The 6,518-nt window shown below is 40.0% G+C and overlaps 1 protein-coding gene across 5 annotated transcripts; it reads right to left on the bottom strand.

Annotated features, from left to right (window-relative positions):
* Positions 1-882: 882 nt before the first annotated feature.
* Positions 883-6,512, bottom strand: LOC120745177 (TELO2-interacting protein 1 homolog). 5 transcript variants are annotated; one of them, XR_005698576.1, is made up of 8 exons: positions 6,362-6,512; positions 5,697-5,917; positions 5,397-5,549; positions 4,805-4,972; positions 4,491-4,639; positions 4,043-4,183; positions 3,039-3,437; positions 883-2,945 (listed from the first exon to the last, which is right to left on the bottom strand). XR_005698576.1 is itself a non-coding variant. In XM_040049900.1 (7 exons), the coding sequence occupies exons 3-7, from the start codon at positions 5,407-5,409 to the stop codon at positions 3,333-3,335; spliced, it is 576 nt and encodes a 191-aa protein (XP_039905834.1). In that variant the 5' UTR covers positions 5,410-5,549; positions 5,697-5,917; positions 6,362-6,512; the 3' UTR covers positions 883-3,332. The 5 variants fall into 5 exon arrangements, 3 of the variants coding, with proteins under 3 accessions (XP_039905834.1, XP_039905835.1, XP_039905833.1); XR_005698577.1 differs by having other exon boundaries at positions 884-2,677; positions 3,270-3,437; XM_040049900.1 differs by having other exon boundaries at positions 883-3,437.
* Positions 6,513-6,518: the final 6 nt, after the last annotated feature.

Genomic DNA, 6,518 nt, shown 5'->3' with positions numbered 1-6,518 from the left:
AGTGGACTTTGGTAGAATTAAAAAATAAGTGTAGTGCAGGTCTATGATGATTTTTAGTGCTACTATCATCTAGTTCTGATTCTGGTTCTGTCTTGGTTAAGTCCTCAGTAGTCCTGATTTTGAACTGTTGTAGTCCTGTTTTAATTCTGGATCAGTTCTGGGTCTGGTTGAATTGGGGTTTAGTCCTTGTGTCTTGATACAGCCCTGACCTTGTTCTGCCTTGCTGCTTAATTAAAAAAACTAGTTTAAGGTGTCTTGCATATGTGATATATATTTTTCCCTATATGAAGTCATTCTTTTTTGAACAAAACTCAAAACAGAGCCTATTAATCTTTCAGTCATTCCTACCCCTCCCCCCCCCCCCCCAAAAAAAAATAAAAAAAATCCCACATGCATCATGCATACTACCCTTTTGGGCTAAGCCCCAGGTGTTTCAAATGTCTGGCTCCGCCTCTGACTTAGAGTTCAAACGGACTGCAACCAGCGGTAAGAAAAACGCTGCAAAAGAACATAAAACACAACGCAAATAGGAAAAAGGAAGAAAAAGAGGAAGGGAAGTGTTTCTGGGGAGACAATAACCTGACGGACCAGTTGCAGAAACCCAAAACATGGTAGGCGTGTTTTATCATCATTCATATGATGACGGATTTTTAGGCTAATAGTTAGGCTAACAAACTTACCTCTCATCTTTTCTTTCCTCTGTTTCTTTCCAAAACTGATAGATCCTCCACTTCTTTTAAGTGTCTACCAGCGCAATTCTTAGCATATTTTGGTTCCTGCAACTGGTCCGTCGGATTATTGTCTCCCCAGAAACACTTCCCTTGTGCTTTTGGAAATGTTTTTTCCTATTTCTGCTTTGTTTCTCCTATTTCTGTTGTCGTTTTTCCTATTTCCGTTGTGTTTTGTGTGCTTTTGTAGGGCTTTTCTTATTGCTGGTGTTTTCTTAAGTTGCAGTCCGTTTGGCATCTCAGGGCCACGCAGTACAGTCCCAAAAAAGTTGTTTTTTATTTAACCCAACAACATAGTGGGTTAAATTATACAAAAAAATCAAAATCTTGGGCCCATAAAAGAGGTCAAAATAACAGAACTCTACTCAAAGTTAACAGCAACCAATACTGATACCTCAAACAAACTGACCTCACTAAACGAGACAAAGGGGGAAACTTAAAAATCACAAAAAGGGGTAAAACACACAAAAACCTAACTGAGACCAAAACCAGTTATTTATTATCCTGTAAATTAAACCTTATATTTAAAGAAAGACAAATGTGAATGCAGTGTTGTGTGTAAGCCTCTACACTAATGTTACCACTGTGTGGCTGTAACTGCAGCCATCACACCGCCTGACCACGTTAAGGTGGTAATCTCTCAGGGGGGAAACAGAAAAACTAGACAACAAAAAGAAAAGAAAATAATGCTCATCAGATTCTAACAACTCAAAACATGACATTTACCATAACCGGATGGCCTATATAATAAATATATTCAAACTCAACAATAGTACTTCGCACTATTGCCAATATTAACAAAACCAAAAAGGGTAAGCCAAATTATAAAAAAAAGACAATTCACGAAGTCTTGAAAAATAAAACTGAAAAATAGAAATAAAGAATAAAAATCCTCAATCTACTCTATAACAACAGTCTCCTGCTTCCCTACAGATCAACACGTTGTCACTCCCAACTCGTCATATGTGCGACGCCCATACAGCATTTATCACTTCTTAATTATTTATTGCACTTCTTGCTCGTCAGTGAGGTACTTTTAGTGCTTTATCTATGTTTGTGTGGGGACTTGTTATAAATCAGTCTTCAACCTTTAATCTCTCTCTGAAAATGACTGGGATTAAATGCAGTATAATAAACTTTCCTGAAACTTTGTCATGATCTCCAGTTCTGCCATTTCATAGGATCTCCTGTCCAGTGCTTCTCAAATGTTGGTTGTTTTTATAACTCATCTCACCTTCTGCTCTTGTGTCTGCTGTGATAAGCCTTTTATACTCACCCATTTTATTTCCATTTCTGTTTCTCACTACTTTTCTTAACAAGATTAAACCAGAATCAAGGTATGTGAGGAAATTCTACACTAATTGGTACCTGTGGTCTTTCTTCTGTTACATACCACACCCCAAAGAAAGGACACACATAATACAGACACATTTTCAGTGACCCAAATAACGTTCATACACGCTCCGTATCATAACCTCCTTTTTGTTTGTGTTTATTTTAAGCAAGTGATTTAACATAAGGATTAAAATAGAAAGAAAAATCCTTTAAATAAAACCTGTGTGAAATACATAATAAAAAACATAAAATAAATAAATATGTCAAAACCCCCTGAGATCTAGCCTCACAATCACTTGTTCTATGACGACTAAAGAAAGTTTATTTACTTCACAGACCCAGTGACGCCCATTCAGTTTCATTATCCAGGAAATAACAGCTGATGCTCACACTTCTGTTTAAGACACAGTCCAATCTTAGGTTCCTCACCCTGAGTGGAACAATGGGTCTATGTGAGTACAGCTGCCTTTTTCAAATCATCTCTACATCATATGAGTTCATGATTCTAGCATTACAGAAAATGTCTTAATAGGGCTGGGCGATATATAACTCAGGGCTGCACTGCTGCTGGCATGTTTGACATCTGCATGTCGCCTGGTGCACATCATAACGTTCTTGGACCAAAAAGAAAAAGAAACAACATGACTAATAAATCACTGCCTTCACAAATGACTTCTATTAATGCAATACCATGTTCTGATTGTACAGCAAGGGCAGAAAACATGCTTCATCACACTATGTTCAAATCCATCACCCTAACCTAAATAGCAGGTTGCTGTTTACTATTAATGTTGATTAAAATCACTATTTTTCCTGCTGACACTGTGAAGTTTACGCCCCCACAGGAGCAGTTTCGAAGCTTCACTGCTGGCAGAATGCGAGCTACCAAAAAAGAGAAAACCACTTAAATAGATTATTTCTAACTGGCTGTAGACACATATGAAAACCAAAATTGAGTATCTCATGAGGAAATACCTTGTATATTGGTGCAATTTTGACCGTCCACTCCAATAATACATGTGGTTGGAGGGGAATGGCTTTAAAAAACATCAATAACACTTTCTCTGTTGTGGAGTGGCTGATGTTTGTGATGTAGAACATCACAATCCCCACAGAACCATTCCTCTGGAAGACACTCTCTGCACATAGACAGGACTTTTTTGTAACAAATTCAGCAAAATTTGAATAACTGAAAGTAGTACGCACTCAGATCCAGCCACTCTTGACAAAGGTAGCAGCTTCTATTTTGATATTATAGCTCAGGGTGGCTCAGTGTACTCTCAGTGCCAGAGAGGCGCTCAGCTTGGGTAGAACCTCTTTAGAAACCCTCCTCCTCAGAAGGTCCCCACATGTTTCACCCAGCACACACAGCGCCTGGCATGTAATGTACAAAAATGTAATGTATAAAAGCAGCAAGCTATCAAAATTCAATAAAACCTTCCCGTTGTGTACTACTGGATGAATTATCATTTACAAAACTTTTACAAAAATTTCCCAGCAGCAGCTCTGAGTGAATAAATGACTGTTTACAGACTTAACGTGTCTGAATTTGTCAGTTCATCAATGAAAATATGAATAACAAATTCAAAAATAGTCCAGCTGATGACAGGAGCTGACGAGTAGCCTAATTTACACCGACAAGATGAATCAGCTGACACTTGTACCAAAGATGACAAAAATCTATCAGCTTCGTTTATCCCAAAGTCCTACTTTGTGATTCTCTGAGACAGTTTGAAAAGCAGCCTCTAAGAAGGCATCCACACAGTGATTTTTCTGTGCTGATAGAAGAAATGCTAGTTTAAAGAGTCTTCACAGACTCTTACAACCCAAAAAAGAAAATAATAGAACTATTTCTGAATGAAATAAGCCTGTTGTTGAGCGTAATCTTTCATTCTTTCACTATTAAGAGTTTAAAAAAATTAAAGATGACTTGAATAATTTAGACTCACATAATGAAAAGGGAGGTTTGTTTTACTTACCCTGAAGGCTCTGAGGACTGCTAATGGGCCATCGGCTGTGAGTCTCTGCAGGAGTGCTGGCCAGCAGCGATGAGCCATAGGCAGCAGTTCATTTTCCCTCTCACTCAGCACCTGAACGCACAACTCCAGCACATCCAGTACCTAAAGACAAAGACGCACAACACACCTAACAATTATCTCTGTTTTGATCCTGATTATATGTGAGCTGGAACTAAGTATTGAGGTCTTCAAACTCCTGAGCAGGCACGACTTCAGCACAGACATGACTTATTTCTGTTTCACTCCTGGACCAGACTGAATGTTTTTCCTTGATGAGCATTACACCAGTGAACAGTCATCCACACAGTTCTGACAGGATGAATTGTAGCAAAGGTCCTACCCTCACAAGAATGATTACTTTTGTTATTAGTCCAACAGTTGACTCTACATAAAACTACTGATACAGTACCTTGAGTCGGAGCCTGAGGCTGGGATCAGACAGCAGATGAATGCAGCGCTCCGTAACATCCTTAGTGATGCTGAGGTGGGAGGGAAGCTCTGCTTTCACATCAGGACTACCAATATCTTCCACATCCTCACACTCAGTGGGAGGGACCTCTGCAATGGCAGCACATGTACAGTTAGACCGCCAGTTTAGCAGTGAGGTTCAGATTTCTATGACTCTTAATTACAATGATCCATCTCCTCTACACTCTGAATCTAATCTCACCACCACTACAACCTATAGCTTATATTCCACTGGCCCGTAGACAGACCTATTACCTCGGTCTTCAGTGTCATCATCCTCTATTCCAAAGCTCTCTGCCAGTTCTTTCTGTTTGCAGTAATTCAGCAGGAATTGGCGAATGCTGAGGTCTTCCTGGTCACTGGAGCTTTGCCTGGAGCTGGCAGACTTACTGGTCCTGCAACAAGTGGAAGGAAACCACCTCGCTAAAGGAAAAACAAGACAACAATATGAACATAGGTTTGGTTACAATAAAATAAGTCAGTTGATCAAAATCAGTGTGACACAGACAATGATGTTTTTGGAAAGAGCCCATTAGTGACATTTAATTTATACATTTTTACTGTGAGGGCTTGTAAAACTTCTGTATGAATATTATTATGAATATTAATTCTACAACAGAAAACGACTCAGCATTTAAACCATCACGATGTATTAAATGTTTCCAAAGACACTGATGATTTGATAACAAGCAAAGTTATATATCCTGAAATGTACTCATTGATAGAAACTTTGAAAGGCAACACAGAAAAATGCGGTAGCGAATGCCTTGAGTCACATTTTCTTCCTTATCCTCTTTGACTCCCAGTATACGTGAGACTCACTCTGACATCACTGTTGAAATCTTACCCAGTGCCTTCATGAGCGCGTGCAGCACGGAGCAGAAAAGAGCAGCTGTGTGCTCGTAGCTGAGATCCAGAGCCGTCAGCACATCCTGAACGATGTCCCCGACCACGGGCTGCAGTCAGAGTGAGTCAACATAACTGTCAACACCCGTGGAGCCTGGCCAACAAGACAGGATTACAATGAAATACAGTAAAAGCTCAGGGCAGCACAGGCTTAAGCAGACAAAGAAGGAAATCGGGTAAACCCTCCAGCACTCATTTCTGTGTCCATTTTGGGCTAAAAACAAAAACACCTCATAACTACCTGTGGATGCTGGCTGAGCCTCTGAAGGTTGAGTGATATGTCATTAAGCAGGTAGTCAGAGTTCTCATTGATCAGTTCCTTGAGGGAAGTGTATCCACAGGCCTGACTGATGTCCTACATGGAGCTCAGCGCCGCCTGGCTCACCAGCAGTGTCTCCTCACCAGCTTTCTCCAGCACAGGATACAGCGAGGCCATCAACAAGGCACAGAAATTGCGGCCCACTGGCAAAAAAGTATTTAGTCAGCCACCAATTGTGCAAGTTCTCCCACTTAAAAATATGAGAGAGGCCTGTCATTTTCATCATAGGTATACCTCTAACTTGTCCGACTTTTAAAGAACTGATTTGCAAATTATGGTGGAAAATAAGTATTTGGTCACCTCATTTTTTGCCCCACTGCATAATATACAAAGATATTTGTGGCAACTCGATGTGCTTTGTCCACTTTTATTATCGGATTGCTCTGTTAACCAAAGGGAATACCTCAGTTTATTGTATGTTTGACTATAATTTACAAAAAGACTAAAGCATCATTTCTTATCTTTTCTACAATAACTATCAAATGAACAAATGGAGAGTGCTTGCTCAAGTCATGGATCAAGTGACTTAAAGGGCCGTTTTCAAAGAAAACTAAAAGTGTATAAGCAACCAAGGAAGTGAGTCCTACCTGGCCACTGGACAACATTCAGTGACAGTGCACTTGCTGGCATCTCCGGTGGGCAGAGCCCTGATTCAGTAGGGTGAATAAGGGATCTTGTCTCCTCCGTACTTAATGAGAGTGGTGTATCTGTCAGTCATGTCTGGCACATAAAACACCAGGTAGG

This window comes from Simochromis diagramma, unplaced genomic scaffold, assembly GCF_900408965.1.
Source record: "Simochromis diagramma unplaced genomic scaffold, fSimDia1.1 OVJJ01000050.1, whole genome shotgun sequence".
NCBI lineage: Eukaryota > Metazoa > Chordata > Actinopteri > Cichliformes > Cichlidae > Simochromis > Simochromis diagramma.
Note: the sequence above shows the minus strand (reverse complement) of the source record. Positions and strands in the feature narration are given on the sequence as shown.